At 37.2% G+C, this 19085-nt stretch overlaps 2 protein-coding genes across 3 annotated transcripts; both read left to right on the forward strand.

Moving 5' to 3' along the window:
• Positions 1–637: 637 nt before the first annotated feature.
• LOC144417664 (uncharacterized) lies at positions 638–1318 on the forward strand. The gene is made up of 2 exons (XM_078109754.1): positions 638–768; positions 848–1318. Exons 1-2 carry the CDS (start codon positions 672–674, stop codon positions 1111–1113), a joined length of 363 nt encoding a protein of 120 aa, XP_077965880.1. The 5' UTR covers positions 638–671; the 3' UTR covers positions 1114–1318.
• Positions 1319–5471: 4153 nt separating this feature from the next.
• On the forward strand, positions 5472–8953 carry LOC120336320 (solute carrier family 25 member 3-like). 2 transcript variants are annotated; one of them, XM_039403982.2, is made up of 3 exons: positions 5472–5560; positions 7201–8150; positions 8584–8953. In XM_039403982.2, the coding sequence occupies exons 2-3, from the start codon at positions 7235–7237 to the stop codon at positions 8748–8750; spliced, it is 1083 nt and encodes a 360-aa protein (XP_039259916.1). In that variant the 5' UTR covers positions 5472–5560; positions 7201–7234; the 3' UTR covers positions 8751–8953. The 2 variants fall into 2 exon arrangements, with proteins under 2 accessions (XP_039259916.1, XP_039259915.1); XM_039403981.2 differs by lacking the exon at positions 5472–5560 and having other exon boundaries at positions 7090–8150.
• The last annotated feature ends 10132 nt before the right edge of the window (positions 8954–19085 follow it).

The raw sequence follows: 19085 nt of genomic DNA on the forward strand, positions 1-19085 counted from the left end.
CTAAATTTCGTCGTATTGCGCTTCTGTCGGTTTCTATAGTAAGGCCTTACATATCTGAATCTGCCGTAGCCTCCAATCGCTCGATTTGATTTTTTATCATTCAAAAAATCATATTTTACCAAAAAAATTACACCGTTTTTTCGAGCGGCTCAAATCGTGACTTCTACAGACGCTACCTTCGTCAAATCACCGCCAAGCGCTAGAGAGCGTACACAATGTATACAAAAAAATACAGTGATCACAAGGTGTCGTACGAGATTCGAGTGAAATCGATTATTTTGATTTAAAAATTACATCAAAATATCGACGTTTTGATGATTACGTACAGCGTGACGTCAACGACGCAAATCCCGTTCTCTCTCTTCGTAGCCGACGTCACTTTGCGTAGCTCGTGCGTTACTCGCTGCGACATTTGAACGCCAGACATCGCGGCGCCCAGTTTTGTGAAATTTAAAAATTATGCTTATCCATGATCCTAGTCACTAAATCCTACAAAAACATCACTATCGTCTCAGTCATATGTTGTTTATTTAAAAATATGGGTATGCATACGCTTAATGCATATGAAATTTGTCGATTTTTGTTTTTGCATACTTCCTCCGACAGATACCGTAGCAATTGGTAATACGTTAGGCCTGAAACATGTATCTATACGATCATAATGATTAGATATGTCTGTTTACGATCGGCAGATGATGATAATATCTTTAACAGGTGAGCGTAGAACTCTACATACATGCACACAGCAGGAGGTTGGACCACATACAGGTGAGGCGCAAAATGAAAAAAAGTGGCAAAGTTTCTTTTTGCCGTTTTTATCCGTTTATTGTCATTTGACTTTATTAAGTGAAACGAAAGCGAGGATCGAAAGTCACACCGGGCAGGAACCTCTGCCGAGCCGATCAACGGGGAGCTCTGAGAAAATCAGAAAATATGAAAAGTGATAATCAAGACGAAACCTGCTCTGCTTGTGGATTATGGAATGATCCAAATGGAAGTACGGAAATTGAGGATGAATGGGTCGGTTGCGAAAGCTGCAGCGAAACACATTGGTTCCACAAGAACTGTTGCAAAGACCCGTCTAACCCATGTGGAAATGATTACAATTCTTGATTTTGCCAGCGTTTCCTTCAATTCATCTGTTTATTTTTAACTGTCGAATTTTTGTTCATACCTTACTTGTTCCATATTGCTTTTTGATTTCAATTTTTACTTTTGCCAGTGTTTCATTCGATTCATCCGTTTATTTTTAATTGTCTAATTTTTGTTCATTCTTTACTTGTTCCATATTGCATTTCAATTTCAACCTACACCAGTGTTAGGTACTTTCAATTCTTCCGTTTTTTTTTTTGTTAATCCTTTTCTTGCATTGAAAATAAACGATCCTAAAAGAACGAACTAGCATTTTGCAATAAATTAGGAGTAGTTAGTGAAATATATACGAGTTATAATAAAGGACACAAGAATAAATAGTTAAGCGTAATAGTTAAGTGTATTATATTCCAAATTTGGCTTCAGTTGAACAACATGCGGCGGAGATATTGTTCAAAATATAGTGAAATCATCCGAAGTTAGCCGGTTTTACGGCCGTACCGGTACCAGTAACAGTATAAAAACAATATCTGAATATACGGTACGGTACCGGTACATTTTCTATAATCCACAGGAAGAAAACGTGGCCAGAGGTAGTCTACCGGTAATAGACAACAAATATCAAAATTGAATAGATTGATTGAAATTATATTTTAGTTATCGGTACCGCGTACCGGTATGGTACCATACCGTACAGGTACGTACCGGTACTAGCCTACTGTACCATCTTGAATTTTTTTCCTCAAGAATTTCAGAATTTTAACTTTGTATAATTCATTTCCACCTATTTTTGTACTGCTGTACGATACGTTTAGCAAGTCATCGATAGTCCAACCAGTAGTAAACTACGGTCAGTACAATCATGGTCAAAGGTCGCTTGTATATCTTCTGTCACTATCGCGCCATGCCGCCGAACGTAAGCCATATGCCTGTTTACAGTACTTCATTTAATTACAGTACATATCCTTTCTATTTTATTTTATTTCAAGTATGTACACAAGCATATATACAATAACAAGCATATACACAACGAAGGAAGTATGATAACTGTTGATCACAAATCTCTACGGTAGAGAACAATTAATATGTTGGTTTAATTCAAATTCGGAGCGGGTATCTTAGCATTTACTTTCTTTATGCGGGAGCAATGACATTAAACAATGTCATTGGCGGGAGGATGCGATGCTTATTTTGGTATCTACTACCGATGTTTCAGTACACCTAGTAGTATATCAGTTCAGCTTATATATTGGGGTTTTTAGAGTAATCTAACACTTATGGTGGTCTGTGAGAATCTGACCGAATTAATAGACTTATAGGATAGTTAGTATTGCTTATTTAGATTTTATAGGGAGGTATTTCAAATAGAGCTTAAAGGAAGTTTTACATTTATGCTATAGTTTGGAGCAATTATTTATGCTACTATTTGGAAAGCACGTAGGAAAGTATTGCAACACAATAGAAAAGACAAATAATGCACTAGATAGAAAAGAACTTTCAAAGGCATGAAAGCAATAGCGTAGCAAACTAATGAATAACAAATTACGTAACAAACGTAACGAATTAATTAACGTAACAAATTAATTTTATAATTAACTTTAGTTTGGAACAATTATTTATGCTATTATTTGGAAAGCCAGTACAGAAGTATTGTAGCACAATAGGTAAGACAAATGATGCACTAGATAAACAAATGACCTTTAAAGGCATGAAGGCAATCACAATTTGCACGCAAGAAACAGCACTAGGTGGATAAAGTATTTATATATGTATACGTAACAAATTAATTATGTAATTAAATATAGGTTGGAGCTAATATTTATGCTACTATATGGAAAGCACTTACAGAAGTATTGTAACACAGTACATATCGTTGTTGTGTCGCACTCTGTCTTGTGAATTGCACTAGCTAGACTTTTACTTGCGTATTTTAGATATTATATAACGTAGCAGTTCTAAACTCGAACGAGCTCAAGTCTGAACAAGACTTCGCTTAGTTAAAACGTTTTGGCGAGCGTTGTGTTCGAATTTTGTGCATCTGCGAAACTACTAAATCGAAATTGGGAATTTTCCTGTCTAAAAAAATTGTACACACCCACACATATAGGCTGAAATTTAAAAGTATATGTGTTTATTTAAAAAGAAAAGCACAATAAGCCTCAGCTGATGTATGTTTGGTACTTTTGAGTGCCAAATACAACTGTTCTAGGTTCTTTGTTTAATTTTTCTACGGGTCTCGTAAAGCAGGGGTTCTCAAACTTTTGGTGTTGCGGAGCCCTTAAAAAGGTTGACTATTATTCACGGAGCCCCAGAATAATGTTAAAATTGATACTTTCCGATTAATATTCCTGAGTAAGTTAAACGTACTTTACTCAATTTATATACTAAAACCCTTTTAATAAGGTTAATACAAGTCATAAATAAATCTAAATTTCAAAGATAAGTTGTATATACTGAAGCTGTAAATTTGGCACATGACAAACATATTAATAAATTAGGGGTTGAATCTTTTCCCCTCTTGACATTTTTGGAAGACTTAAAAGACTTAAGTCAAGACCTTCGTCATATACATGTATTGTTCCACAATGACGACTATAATTGCTTTTTCGTTCTCGTGGGGAATTATGAGTTCAATGTGAAAAACATGTAACCATATTATAATCATCGCCGACCAAATGCTAAAAATAATAGTTAATAAAGAGGTAAATCGGCAATTCAAATTTCTTGATTAAAGAGCGGCATTCTAAAATATTAGAACCAAACTCAAAATGGAAGATAGCACTATAAGTTTTGTTTCAGCAGACTGACGTGAGAAAAAAACGCTCTTATAGACATTGTAAATCACAAAATTTGGTGTTATGTTAGGTTTTCTTCGGTTATGCATCGTAGTAACTGCGAAATTGAAACACAGTCAATTAATTATGCGCGCGATGTACCATTTTTCCATTCTGAAACTACCGACGGAGCCGCATGCGCTAAAATAAATTTCAATCGTTCGTATTTTTCCAAGACCTTGTGATTTTTCAAACGGCGATATCTTGCTTAAAAATAATATCGAGTGCGAAAGAAAAAATCAAGTTTAACAAATCCCAAGATCGCAAAAATACGACTCCAATTTATTTGTAGTTGGCAGTTTATGTTATTTTAGAATAGTATTTTTTCATTTTAGTAATCCTAACACTAACAGTAATCTCGAATCGAACGTGAGTAACGATGAGCACAATTAAATTATTACGATAAGATACTTCAAATGCTCGCATCGGACATGAATTGAATATTTTACGCAACAGAAATCTCGTTATCCGTTTTTTTTTGAATCGCCAAGAATGTTACGCGTAAATTTCCGATTCCAATTTTTAACCTCCTCCCTCTTAAGAATCCTGGCTGCGCTCCTGCTTATAAATAATGTCATTTTTTAATTCCGCCACTTTGCCATATTTCTAGGCTATATTGTTGTCAAATTTTATTAGAGCTGTTACTGCTTCTAGGAATAGTTTTAAATTAGCCAAGTCGGTATTTTAAAAAGTAATAGAATAGCTCGCGGAGCCCCTGGGTTTATCTCGCGGAGCCCTGGGGCTCCGTACGTCGCACTTTGAGAACCTATGTCGTAAAGCATCATTACTTCTTACATCCACCACAAGAGCGAACGAACATTCCTATTTAGTTAAACACCCCAAGTCAGTTGTTGACTGTTGAAATTTTTTCTTTTTAAGCGAACTTTTCTTCGATTTCGGAGCTAATCAAGTAATTAACATTGCTGGGAATAATTAATCGGTTCACCGATTTTGGATGGTTAATAGTTACCATTTATTTTGTCCGTTAACTGATATCTCTGGTAGAAATCACCTCACTGTACAATTTATTCAAAAATGATTATTTCATCGCAAATATGTCTCCCGATTGAACACTGAAAGTTTTGTCACATAAATCGCAGTAATATCGAAATGGGGTTTAGTAAAATCTTTCTATGCAGTAGAGCGATCATGAAACTATCTCGATCGGTGAATGATTTCGAAATATACTGGGGTAAGATCACGCGAAATTGCTTTGAAAGTGGATGTAACACGCCTAAATTAAAACTTGTTACCGCAAACATCACGCTGCGGTTAACCCAACGACTAAGATACCTGTTAATTTTGCCCGGTCAACGTTGACAGTATTTTCCCTGAAAATCTCAGCCCCATGTAATAGATATCACAGTAATCGGACGAAATGTACACCTCAGCAAATGCAGATGCCACCGAGTTTCAAAAATGAATCTTTGTGGAAAATAGGAGTGTCTGAATACGAAACACTGGCTGGCAGCAAAAGGCCTAATGCAAAATAGAAGGCTATGACTTCACAATGTGATTATGTCGTCACATAAGAATTAGTACCATAATAATTATCATTTACTTATTCGTGATGAATGTCAGAAAGTAGGGTTCGCCGAGCAAAACGGTAAGCTGCGGCATTTTGTAAATAAAAGGTAAGTTATGTTCATATTCATAGTTGGATAAATACTCGCTCATAAATGCAATCCCCAAGTGTTTTAAACTACCAAGTCCTTCAAAATGAAGGCTTCTGAATAGCTGATATTTCAACCAACATTAGGTTTGGCGTACTCAAAACGGCGAGTCGTTATTGCATCGCTGGTGTAAAAGTTGTCAGTTCAAGTTTAACAGGCAAAATTGATAACTAATATATAAAGATCAAAGTGAATCCTAACTGTTAATTATTGCGCGAGTATGGACAAATCACATTGTCGTTATGAAATGTGAAAATACTAATTTTATTAATAAGGTACCGATATATAGACTACCAAGTATAGCACATTTAAACAAACTACTAACGTTATCTCATAAGTACCGAAATAATAGGAAAATGGGTCCTTTATGTTTATAACATCATAGTGTTGTGGGAAACGGACCCATATTTCTCGAGAGTCCTGCGTACAGCGACGATATTTTTACGAGAAATATTAAACTTAGCAGAGATTATTGGACACGTTTAGTGGCCATAACGATCGTTTCAAAATTTTGTTGTTATTGTTATTTTCTTTCGTCATTATCATTAAAAAATCGCTTTTCTCTTCGAATACTGGACCAATTGCTTTGGAATTTTCAGTGGTTCAAGATTGATTTTTTGCCAGAAGGCTATTACTTTCATTTATTCCTGAATTTTCTATGAATCTTATGAGATCTAATATTTCATCCAAAATTGCGCTGTATTAATTTTTAATTTTGGGAACACGGTTTTTAATCCGCCAAGCGTGACAGCTGACTGTGAAAATTCTTGCGACTGAAAACCCGGATTTTTTTTAGAGTACCGGTAACGTCAAAGGTAAACCCTGCTTCGCTCTAGTCCACGTGTCCATATATTTGAGCGTTGCTCTCTTGTTCACATTTAATAACACTGTTTAAGCCAAATTGTTTTTGTCATATAATTCGTTGAAATCTAAAATCAACATCCAGGTCTACAAACACTTCATTATACATTATTTAATTAAGTTTCATTTCATAATACATTTGTACTTTTCTTTTCCATTTCGACAAAATTAAGCTTTCGAAATCTGAATTATTGTAATCATCGACTTATTGAATATGAACGAATCATGAAAATAAATTGCATATTTAAATTTAAATTTTTTAACTTCGTCATTATATTTTGAGTAAAGGCGCTATTTTTTTATCAATTCAGTTCAGTATAAGCTACTTGTCTACTGTGCGTCACTCGAGTGATTACGCGGCTCATTGTTGCGAAATCGATTGCGTCAGCGGATACGCAAATTGCAGTTGCCAGATTAATCCAATCCTCCAAGCATGTTTATATCTTCGATATGCGAAATATTTGAAAATTCAACTATTGTATTGCAAAAAAATATGTGAACATTTATAAAATCTCTAACACAGACTCATTTGAACTAACCTAATTGATAATTATTCAAAAAATGCGACGAAAATTTTATTACGGACATAGATGACATAACACTTCGGTAGAGCGTCGCAGGTCATTCTCCAAGGTGGTTTCTTATTCTTCGCGAGAGCACTTCACGACCTTGCTTTCCGCTATATAAAAGTCAGGGCTGCGGTCGCACTGGTTTAGTTTTAATTTCTTGGTTATTTTCAGTTTACTCTTCAAAAGAAAGACCTGAGAAATCGCAATGGTCAATTCAGTTTTCGACGTAGTAAAGAGCAATGTTTTCGGCACTCCTAACGTGAAGGCGTTATGTCAAGAAAATTCCAAGCTTGCTAATATTTCAGAAGCTCATACCACCGAGGTTACCAGAAGATTAGCAGTGGCAGATTCGGGGGATAGTTGTGAGTTCGGCTCTGCAAAATATTATGCCATCTGCGGTTTTGGTGGAATTTTAAGCTGTGGTCTCACACACACTGCGATTGTCCCTCTCGATCTTGTGAAATGTAGAATCCAAGTTGACCCAGCGAAGTACAAGGGAATATTCACTGGTTTTAAAGTCACAATACGCGAAGATGGTGTTAAAGGTTTGGCAAAAGGTTGGGCGCCAACACTTATTGGTTATTCAATGCAAGGTCTTTGCAAGTTTGGATTCTATGAAGTTTTCAAAAATGTGTATGGAAATTTACTGGGTGAAGAAAATGCTTTTCTCTGGAGAACAAGTCTGTACTTAGCGGCTAGTGCATCTGCTGAATTCTTCGCTGATATTGCTCTTGCTCCAATGGAGGCATGCAAAGTACGTATCCAAACTCAGCCAGGTTTTGCCAACACTCTCCGTGAGGCTTTCCCTAAAATGAAAGAAGCTGAAGGAGTCGGCGCCTTTTACAAGGGATTGGTTCCACTTTGGATGAGGCAAATTCCCTACACCATGATGAAATTTGCATGCTTTGAAAGAACTGTTGAGGCTATTTACAAGTTTGTTGTGCCTAAGCCTCGGGCCGAATGTAGCAAATCTGAGCAACTGGTCGTTACATTCGTTGCTGGTTATATTGCTGGTGTATTCTGTGCCATTGTGTCTCATCCAGCTGATTCCGTTGTGTCTTTGCTGAATAAAGATGCTGGAAGTTCTCCTATTGATGCACTCAAGAAATTAGGACCAATGGGTATGAATATTTCCAGTTTTCTTCAATTTTCTGATTACTTCAATGTATGATCACAACATATATTCCAATACTATTACTTTCATAAATTGAAAATCATTGGATATTTGTAAAAATTCCATCTACGCTAACCATTTTATCTAATTTGGTGCAGCAGTATGAATCTCAAACTAGTTTCTATAGTAATTAGAGTGAAAGTTTATTCGAAAGGTAAATAACTATTTATGTATGTAATGCTGCTATAGTTGTACATGCCTTTTCCCATATTGTAATCGATCCTTTTTATGAACTAGGTTTTTCATGTATATTATGTTACATGTTGTACGCTCTGATGATATGTATAATCCACAATTTAGGCCCGTATTAATAAAACCTCTATAACAATTTTTCTTGTTTTTGTTCAATAGTCATGTCCCCTATTAATTTTGTTTTTCAGGTGTATGGAAAGGTCTCACAGCCCGTATCATTATGATTGGTACGTTGACAGCACTCCAGTGGTTTATTTACGATTCTGTTAAAGTGTATTTCCGCCTCCCTCGCCCTCCACCACCAGAAATGCCAGAGAGTCTTCGGGCCAAATTGGCTGCACAAGGAAAATTATAGATAATGAACCAAATGATCGCTATTTATTTATTAAATGTATTTTGTGATCTGATTTGACAATACCTGGTTTGACTTTTTCTATACATGCTATAATTTCATTAGTTCAATTTCATTATCCTAGCTCCAAGGTTATTGCTCTGCACTATTATGTTGTGCATGTTTAAAACATTTTAGTAAATTTGTTTGCGACCTCAACCCTGAAACCAGAGTTCTTATTTGAGAGACTAATGACTGGATTTGGGGGATGGTTTATCAAGGTATTGTGGTTAGTGTGGCAGCTCCCAATTCTACTGGAATTTAATTATAAATTGGGGGCAGTAGTTTCAAACCGGTTGTACGCGAAGGTATTCCAGGTGGTACCGAAGGACATTTTTTATGTTTTTTGATCGAAGGAAGTTCTTAGCTGGGGAGGTGTGGCTGATTTTGTTATCTTTTGAACTTCTGGCTTAAGGGTTATCATCCCTAATGACTCGAGTTGAAAGAAGACCAATCTGTTGCGCCCATGGATGACTTCTGATGCGCTGGGAGCAAATGTATGCCACGCAAGAAAGAGTTAAGTAGACAAATGGAGCTTGCATTAAATAATGACGTTTGTTATTTCATTATGTTGTTCTTCTTAGGACTTGTGGTGAAAAAAAAACTTCATGCATCCCGTCAATCTTGGATGGTGCTGCCCAAAGTGGTTAGTCACTTTGGCGCTGCTTAGTTGAATAAAATCTGTTATTGCGCCCCGCATTGATCAAATACGATACGTGATTGTGGTGTCGCTTCGCTTATGACAATGACGATTTTCTTATGAATCGTCGAGCATCCGCGTTTGGCTCTCATAGACAGCTCAGACAGCAGTAAAAGAGTATAAAATCTAATAAGCAAAGGTATTCGAATTGAAACACACAATTAAAGGTTAAATATTACGCCCACTGCTTACGCACGTTATTGCTGTTTTTATTAAGTACTAGATCAGTTATTTGGCTGTTTGTATGTAATCGAATATACCTTTTCGGGAGAAAAACCCGTTGGATATACAAAAACAAAGGATATGGACTACTCGGCAGCGGTCTCTAACAACCAAAGTATTGAGCGAGGAAACCGACCGCGTTCAGTGGTTGCTGAGGTAAGTCATGATATTGATTTTAAAGACCTTTTCGATGTCTTGACAAAATAGGCGACCACGGAAAAATACGTGGAACACCTTACGGCTCTATATTTAACTCGGCCGAGAGAATGGATAATGTCCTTCAAACAACTGGACCAAAATAACGAAAACGCCTCTATGCGAGACGCATTTCCACGTAAAAACAACAATATACTCTTAGCAAGTGAAATAAACATTCGTTTCTTTCCCCGACAAAGCCTCCAACGCGAATCAGCATCAAAGATGTGCCAGATGAAGCGAAACGCCAATCAGTCTTGGACGCTTTAATTAAAGTTAATTGTGGCAAATTACGGAACATAAGTAAACAATACCATCGCGGAACCTCACTTTTTAACGGATACATCGCGGCGTGGATCTCGGAATTCGACCCTGTCAAATTGCCGCCCTTCCTCAATATACACGGTATGAGATGTAAAACCTACCTGTCCTCGGATCTGTACATACCAACGTGCCTAAATTGCCTGGGGCAGGGTCACACGGCAAGAAACTGTACCGCCGTTAAAAAATGTCGACGTTGCTTAAAGGAGGGTCACGTCAAGAAAAAATTGTCCCGAAAATAAAAAAGATAATCACAATACCATAGGATCTTGGCTTAAAAGTACAACCGTCACAAAACCACAACTAAAAATCAACCCAACTTTGCAAATAACACCAGTAACACAAACGGAGACCTCCACTCCCCTCCCCATCTTGAATGCTACGAGAAACACCACCTTAGGCAGCACACCATTGAAAAACATCACACCTTCGGAAAACATAGATGTAGAAGGTAGAGAAACTGAGGATTGGTCACTCAGACCGGAATCTAACACATTACTGCAGTATCCCGCTACACCTCCCCCTGTGGCACCTCGCAAACCAAATCTTAAACCCACATCCACCATCGGAAACACCCCTCTTCGTCCCGTCTACTCAGGCACCTCGTACTTTCGAGTTAAAATCCCGGAATACGAGTCGCAATCAGCCTCCTTTTCGTCCGTCTTTTCTGATATTCCGCAAACTTCCTCCGCACCTGCCTGCTTAGACACAGAGGACATAGCCCTCTCAACAACAGGCTCTGACACATCAGACGAATCGAAAATAACCAGATCACCCAACCGAAACAAACGAGAAAGAGCTCAAACCAAGTCATCATCAACATCCTCAAACCCCCCACCAACAGCTAAAAAAGGAAAAGACTTTTAAAACTCCCCCGAGCATACAACAGCAATACAATCCGATATACGACCGATGAAGGTAATCTCCCTAAATGTAAATGGTATCTCGTCCCACCTAGGTCCACTCGAATTTACACTAAAAGTATATAAGCCCGATTTTGTACTCTTACAGGAGGCGCACAGACTAGATATAGGAAAAGTTGATCAATGGGCGGCAGAACTTCGCTATAAAGTCATTTATAACACCTTAGTGCACTTTAATGCAGACTCCAAGAATTTTTGAGCCGGCACTGCCGTTATGATGGCAACCCAAACTGCGTGTGGTGATGTTGACTACAAAATTTTAATTAGAAATCGAGTAGACACCCTGGTGTTCGGACATTTAGGAAAAAAGATCAAGTTAATAAATGTATATGGACCCCCGTATAGCAAAAGTAAAAAACAAACGGACTTTTTCACAAACCTAACCAATGTCCTTAAAGCCGAGAAAGAAAGCTTAGATCTAATGGCTGGGGATTTTAATGCAGTTACAGAAAAAAACGATGTCCTATGTACCAAGAATTTCAAATTGTCTAAAGGCGAGCAAATTTTTAAGCAGTATATTGAAGACTTTAATTTTATTGATCCGTACTATGATAACTATCCAAACAAACCAGTCTTCACTATAAAACGTATGAAACAGGCTCGTCGTATTGACATAATTTACATTTCGGAAAACCCAGAAACTCAGATCAAGGCGTTCCACTACCATCCAAATCTTATATCAGATCATACTCTATTTCCCGCCATAGAAATAAACAACTATCAGAAGCTGATATGGGGAAAGGGCGTATGGCGGAATAATGCCGCCCACTGTAAAAATCCGGTATTTCGCGACATTATCAAAAACCAATACGGTCTTCTTCTTCTTGAAGAAATCGATCAATTTGACAACATACTGGATTGGTGGGATCATGTAAAAGAGAAGATCAAAAAGGAATCAATTTTTTACGGTATAAGACGAAAAAACATCGCTGCGGCAGAACAAATAAAACTTGAAAACGAAATAAAAAACTACACGCGAGGAACATCAACATTGACTCCAACCGAAGGAATAAAACATCAGTTGAAAAACATAATGTCCCACAAATAAAGAATTTTAAAAACGGTCTCGAAAGTACCGAATGCGGAAAATGACGAAAAACCCACAAAATATTTTTATGAGGCAATAATTACTCGGGAAAGGCAATGCTCAATTCAAAAGTTACAGTTAGACGACGCCACAACGACGGACGATCCTCAAATCATAATAAACAAAACTTTCGAGTTCTATAAAAAACTATGGGGAACAGCAGCAACCACTGATCATGAGTCACAGACCAGATATCTAAATCTTATGTCGGAACCATCTCTAACGCAACCGGATATAGAGGAGCTAGGCGGTCTGGTCACAGAAAATGAAATTCTTCAAATTATTAGAAGTTTGGAAAATCACAAATCTCCGGGAATCGATGGCCTGGGAAAATAATTTTATCTAACGTTCTGGAATGAAATAAAGAAACAGTTTACCCAAGTTATTAATAATGTCTTGGCATTCGGAAAAATTCCAGATAGTTGGAGGCACGCGCGAGTGATTCTTATACACAAGAAAGGAAACAAAGCAAACTTAAAATACTGGAGGCCCATTTCAAATTTAAATGCTGACTACAAGATTCTAGCCAAACTAATATCAAACCGTCTACGACAAAAATTCGACCATATAATTAATTCCGTCCAAAAAGCTTCAATCCCAGGCAGACAAATTTCGGACATCCATAGAAATTTAGATAGTATTGTTAGATATTCAAATAAAAATAAAATTCCCATAACCATCTTAACAGTTGATCAATTAGAGGCTTTTGATATGGTGAACCACGATTTTATACTCAAACTCCTGGTTAAAATTGGCGTGGGGAAAAGGCTGTATAGGCTAATAAAAGACCTTTATACAGAAATCAAGAGCGTTATCGAGCTCAATGGTGCTTTCACACCCGAAATACGAATTAGGAGAGGAATTCGACAAGGCTGTCCTTTGAGCATGCTTCTTTACACTCTTAATGTGGAGCCACTGACTAGAGCAATAATCAACAACAGTTACATTAAGGGAATCAAATTAGGAAAAAAGGAAGAAAAAATTCAACAATTTGCCGACGACACTAGTTTCATTACAAGATCCGTATATTCGATAGAATTAATTTTTAAAGAGCTAATGATATTTCAACGTGCAACGGGCCAATCTCTAAATATGGAAAAGTCGCAGATTTTTTGTGTGAACAAAGAGGCGGAGAGATCCCTTGTGAATGCTGTATACGAGAAATATCGACGCGAGACGGTCAAAATTCTAGGGGTCCATTTTGGAAAAGGCGTGAAAAATCAAATATGGGAGGAAAAAATCCGTAAAATGTCTGGAATCTTGAGCAGAGCCAGAACGCGTCATTTGACATGGCGAGGAAAACGAATAGTAATTCAAACACTCGTTTTACCCTTAGTACTCCTGGAAGCAAAATCGCTTATCATACCGATCCGTTATCTAAACAAAATTCAATCTGTCTATTTTAATTTCTTATGGCACCCCGAAAAATTGGAGTGTATCGCGCGAAAAACGCTTCTCTTACCCGTGGAGACGGGCGGAATCGACATGGTCGATATCAAGCTCAAGTCGAATGCATACCTGTTCCAAAAGATTCAGATCCTTTATAACATGGCGGAACCAGTCGAGTTTTGGCTCTTCGAGGCGATATATTCACTCGGATCCAAAGTTAAACAATTCAAAGAATCCCTATACAGTAATTCGGCCCCCCACGCGCTCCAAATAGACAATCACTGGCAACATCTATTAAATATCTGCCACGTTATGAAACTAATTCCAAGCGAGTGGCAGGAGGCAACGTTGAGTTCGCTTTACAAAAAACTAAAACAACGTTCGGAATGCACTAATTGGCTAAAAATAAATTTACTTAACAACTGGCAAAAACCACACTTCACGAATCAGGAACGCCAAGCCGCCTACAGAATTAAAAGAGACGCATACCTATTTGGTCACAGAAAGTGGAGATATGGGCTGACACGAAACAAGGAAAATTCCCGTCCCCTGAAACTAAACTGTAAGCTCTGTAAACAAACCCCGGATACAGCTAACCATATTTTTTTAGCATGTCCCACATATCTCAATATTCACAACGTCACTCGCGAATTCTCACGGGCAATAACAGGCAACAACGTAAACATTCAACGAAAAAACATTTTCGACAATACGTACGAGGGCCCGAACACGCCAGTTGTTCTTAAGACGTTCGCTTTATTAAAGATGGAAATAATTAAAACTAAACTCAGACTGGATAGGGAGGACAGGTATATAAATGAACTGGACATACAATACATACAGCAAATGGTTGCCAATAAATTTGCACAATTTATAGACAAACATAATTCCACCCAAAATTTTGAACAAGACTACGAGCTACAGCAAGGCTGGAGAGAACTAATTCTGCCAAACAACCAATTAATCCACGGAGATCTATAACTCCCACTCTACCCATAAATGGTAGCATAGAAAAGATAATACCATCTAATAATCCAACGGAAATGATGAATCGGAAGTTTTAGGGTGAAAGTTATGCTGTGTTACACATTGCATATACAGAAGCCCAGGGTGGAAGTTATGCTACGTCTGAGCTGTGTCATGCGTGGCGTACACGGAAGCCCTGGGTGGAAGTTATGTGGTGTCTTACATTTCATATACGGAAGCCCTACATATATGAATGTCTACTCGGCTACATGTTTAAGAAGCATAAAACCGATGCGAATCGGATATGACGTGTTAATGTATCACTGATCCGAGACAGATCCTACTCTGGTCCGTAAAAGAAAAAAGAAAGACAGCGAGGGAATGAGCCTGTGCACTCGCAGCTATCCCTTATCTATGGTAAATTTTGTAACTGTCCAAAGAGGTAATGACAGTATTAAAATAAAATTTGGTAATTGCGGCGCCGGAATATGGCAACGAAGCGTCAATTCAAATATGACATTATCTATAAGCAGGAGCGCACCCAAGAAAACACATCACGATGACGAAAACAATCGGCGAGTTTAACAAAATGTAATCGCGTACGTTACTAGCAACGACTAACTGTTACTAGCGACGTTTTCAGTCTTCCAAAAATATCAAAAGGGAGAGAGAGATTTTATTTCCGCGAACAATGAAAAACAATATCGATAATTTTTATAGAAGTATACTATCCAATTTACACATTGTTTTGTGTTGGCCAGTATGCAAGACCGTTGAAGGTCATCGAGGCTCCTGACCAATTTTACACTGTTATTAAAATTTGATATAAAAAAGACGGAAATGAGTCAGCAGATATTTTAGTTCCATGATTCGACACTTTCTGATAGAGTTCAGAGGACATGTGTAAATTATACCGGTGCTATACTGTGATATAGCTAGTACAGATCACCATAACCATGTTATACTGTTATTAAAGTAGAGCAATAATTAAAGGTATATATTAATTCTGAGAAAATATAGAGGATATAAAATAGCACAGACTCAATAATGAAAAAGAGGATACAGAATAGCACAGACACAATAATGAAAAAATTTGCACCATGTTATACTATTATTAGGATAGGGCAATTATTAACAGTATACATTAATTCTGGAGAAATTTAGAGGATATTGAATAGCACAGACTCAATAATGAAAAAGAGGATACAGTATAGCACAGACACAATAATGAAAAAATTTGCATCATGTTATACTATTATTAAGGTGGGGCAATTACTAACAGTAGGCAATACATTAATTCTGGAGAAATATAGAATAGCACAGACTCAATAATGAAAAAGAGAAACAGCATAGCACAGACACAATAATGAAAAAATCTGCACCATGTTATACTATTATTAAGGCAGGGCAATCATTGACAGTAGGCCCTATACCGTAAATATATACTACTACGCCTGTACACTAATTCTGGAGAAATATAGAGGATACAGAATAGCATAGACACAATCCTTAAAAAAATTTGCACCATGTTATAACTAATATTAAGGTATGTCAATTAGTAACAGTATACACTATTTCTGAAACAATATAGAGCAGGGGTCGGCAACCCCTGGCACGCGTGCCAATTGTGGCACGCGAGAGGATTTCTCATGGCACGCCAAGTGATTTGAAGCAGATTCAGATATTTATTTTCGTAGTGCCACAAACATTCTACATTTGAACAAAAACTAACAATTCGACAAATTGATTGAAAAAACATGCAATATTTAACTGCAATCGACGAGAGGCCGAAATCTGTACGCGAAATCAGTGTAGTGACTATAATCACTTTGGTGTAGATAAGCATGCGCGGTGCAGCGTTGCCATATTTAGCTACTTTCGGAAACGCTTCGCTACTTAAAACTACTCGTTTAACGACCTACTACTACTACTGTTGGGTTACTTTTTGCCCTTAGAATATTGTGAAATATTGAATATTATTTTATCAATTCATACTTTTGGGAGCTTCGTACAGCTTTTTGCTAAAAATCGCCGATTGTTTTTGTCAGCGTGACGTGTTATTTAGGCCGTGAACACTCTACGGTTGGTATCTATTCTCCCTGAATCATAAGAATTATTTCACGACAACGATGATAATTACTTTCTTTTTGTAATTGCCCAGAATTGTGAATTCCCTGAGAGTTATTATACAATCATCGGTGGCGAGATGCTGGAGGCAAATAATGGAGTGAATCGGACACGCAAAATTTTTGATTGAAAAGCGACAACATAAAATGCTAAAATATAAAACCGTAACCAATTTGTTGTGGAAGGTCAGCGACAGAAAAAAGTTTTTCTAGACATTGTAAATTGCAAAGTTTCGTGTGCCTAGGGCTCCAGGGCACACATAAGTTTGGACGGCGTTGAGAATCATAACGTCACTAAGGTCGAAAGTCGAAACACAATCAATTGTGCGCGGATTTTACTTTTTTATCCATTACTTTAAATTGCCGTCGGAAATTTTTATGTTATTAATATATGATTCATATTATAAGGTTTGTGGTGATATATAAATACATTTTACTCCGTAAGACTTTATAGCAGACTTGGGGATTTTTCTAACTGGTTCATCTTGAAAATAATCTGAGTGACAGCATTGCTATAGAGCGGTGTCATTGTTTCAAGTACAGCTCAGATTTGTCGAACTCGCAAAATACCAAAAATACGGATCAAAACTAGATATAACCGGGAAGTTTACCACACATTTTTATATCGGCGGATTGTCGTGTTTCTTAGGGTAGAGAGGCATTTATTTTGGTGACGCAGCCGCAGGTTAAATCGAAGACAAGTAAATTATAACAAATCAAGACAATTCAAATATGGCCGTATCGGTCGTGGATTGATTACTTTGCACAACAAAAAAATCGTTATTATCCGTCGAAAAAGTCGTTCCGCGGAGATTTCAAGGTGATAAAGATGCAATTTTGATTTACTGATATACTCCATATGTATTTAATTGTATTATATGAGATTTTTATTACAGATCTTGAGATTTTTCTAACGATGACAACGAATTCGTAAGATAACATAAAAGTATCGACACTAAATACAATTAGACATGTTTATCTCAGATTTTTACGTCAACAGATAAAGCGGTATTTTAGACTGGTAATGTTTATATTTTGACGAAAGAAGACACAACCGCGAGTTACGTTGGACACAATTATATCAATATAAGAGGAAATTTTAAAGATTTTCGTAGCTGTCATGAATTGAATATTTTACGCGACAGAAAAGTCAGCTCTCCTTACGAGCGCGTAATCGAGGCGACTTTTTCAGAAAGGAATGGAAATTTCCCATTTTGTCTCCCCCCTCCCCTTTTTGAAAATCCTAGTCGCGCGCTTGGCTGACTGGGTACTGTAGAGTTAAGAGGTTCTACAGGTCCTATTTCTGCTTATTGGGCTGTCTTGTCAATCTACTTCCGTAACTAACTCTCTGGTGTGTGGTTACAATATATTTGTGTCTCCAGCCCAACAACAGTACTTAAATTTAGCTACAAGATACAAAAACAATAAAATAGTATAATTAGCCTTCGATATACAACTAAATAGAACCTATATTACTAAATAACCCTAAACTTCCCTAAATATCTTAACAATCCTAAATTAGCATAATTAAAACCCTACAATTTGCAACTCAATGCCGCAAAGTAACAAAGAAATTCACGTGACCAAGCCTCATTGCACTGTATCCGACACTAATAAATAGGACACCCAGTATGATACAATAAGAATAACAAGGGCATGAATACAATCAGCTGATATAAGAGAGTATTGCACCATCATTGTCAAAACTTTCTCTCGGTCAGGGCTCTTAATATAAACAAACGAATAAATAAACGAGAGCAAGTCTGAACATGTTTATCGGGACCAGAATAACTAAACTTAATGCGTTAAATAACTAAAGTTAAATTTCTGCCTGTAGCAGGTACCTACCTCACGGAAGCCAAGATTCTTATCATTTTAGCGAGAGAGTGATGAAATAAATTTTATCTTCTTTAGTATTGTCGCGTTTAAAAACTAATCGTGTGCGGCCTTCATACCTATTACTTCGTTCAAAGACAAGTCGAAGGTAGATTTGCCGTATGCCGAAATCTCGCGTAAGCTAATTTCCATACTCGTTATTCATTCTATATAATAAATCTGTTTTTCATCATTTTACTGTTCAAATCAGGTAGTTGACTATGTAAATCAAACACATAAAAATGTTTCGCACGCGAAGGTGTTCATAATTCATAAACTGGCACGCTGAGTTCAAAAGGTTGCCGACCCCTGATATAGAGGATACAGAAGCACAGACACGATAAAGGGGGGTTCGAACCAGAATTAATTAGTATGTTTGTCAAGTGTCAAATTTACAGCCCTAATATCAGAGACGGATCATGTCTTTTAGATGCCGTCAGACTTTGGTGCCCTATATATACAAAATTATAGTGAGGAAAGTGGTCATTTCTGTGT

Source organism: Styela clava, chromosome 2 (assembly GCF_964204865.1).
Source record: "Styela clava chromosome 2, kaStyClav1.hap1.2, whole genome shotgun sequence".
Taxonomy (NCBI): domain Eukaryota; kingdom Metazoa; phylum Chordata; class Ascidiacea; order Stolidobranchia; family Styelidae; genus Styela; species Styela clava.

Excerpts from the sequence above, each read along its gene's own strand:
- LOC120336320 (XM_039403982.2), top strand. The coding sequence starts at position 7,235 with ATGGTCAATTCAGTTTTCGACGTAGTAAAGAGCAATGTTTTCGGCACT. Across the intron at positions 8,151-8,583 it reads CAAGAAATTAGGACCAATGG|GTGTATGGAAAGGTCTCACA; the intron begins GTATGAATATTT and ends TTTGTTTTTCAG.
- LOC144417664 (XM_078109754.1), top strand. The coding sequence starts at position 672 with ATGTCTGTTTACGATCGGCAGATGATGATAATATCTTTAACAGGTGAG. Across the intron at positions 769-847 it reads GGAGGTTGGACCACATACAG|TGAAACGAAAGCGAGGATCG; the intron begins GTGAGGCGCAAA and ends GACTTTATTAAG.